The sequence below is a fragment of the Octodon degus genome, unplaced genomic scaffold (genome assembly GCF_000260255.1).
Source record: "Octodon degus isolate 3935 unplaced genomic scaffold, OctDeg1.0 scaffold00358, whole genome shotgun sequence".
NCBI lineage: Eukaryota > Metazoa > Chordata > Mammalia > Rodentia > Octodontidae > Octodon > Octodon degus.
In genome coordinates, this window is record NW_004524934.1 from 25,473 (window position 1) to 25,797 (window position 325).

At 38.5% G+C, this 325-nt stretch overlaps 1 protein-coding gene across 1 annotated transcript in view; it reads right to left on the reverse strand.

The window, feature by feature from the left end:
• Positions 1-264: 264 nt before the first annotated feature.
• Positions 265-325, reverse strand: part of LOC101590592 (olfactory receptor 6C2-like) — a gene marked incomplete at its 3' end in the record, with an annotated part of 8,546 nt that continues 8,485 nt past the window's right edge. Inside the window, exon 2 of the mRNA XM_004648178.3 lies at positions 265-288. Coding sequence (XP_004648235.2) covers positions 265-288 — 24 coding nt within the window. The remainder of the gene's footprint in view (positions 289-325) is intronic.

Sequence of the window (325 nt, forward strand, 5' to 3'; positions counted from 1 at the left end):
TCTCCCTAGACACACTATACATCATCCATCACTTTCTTCTTTGGCCCCATAATCTTCTTGATCAGAAAATTTGGGACACTACTGAGTTACATGACTTTACAGTGCAAGTTCTCATATGTCCTGAGACTTAATTGACCTTGGAAGGCTAGGACCAAAATGTTGGCTTTCCTTGTGGCACTCCTTTTTCTCTAATTTTGGTCTGCATACTTAGGTTGTTAACCATTCAGAGGACAAGCTTATTGTTATTACTATACAACCTAGGCTGATAAGCTTAACCTCACTATATGTCTGAATATCAAACATCTTAGGCATAATATGGAACAGG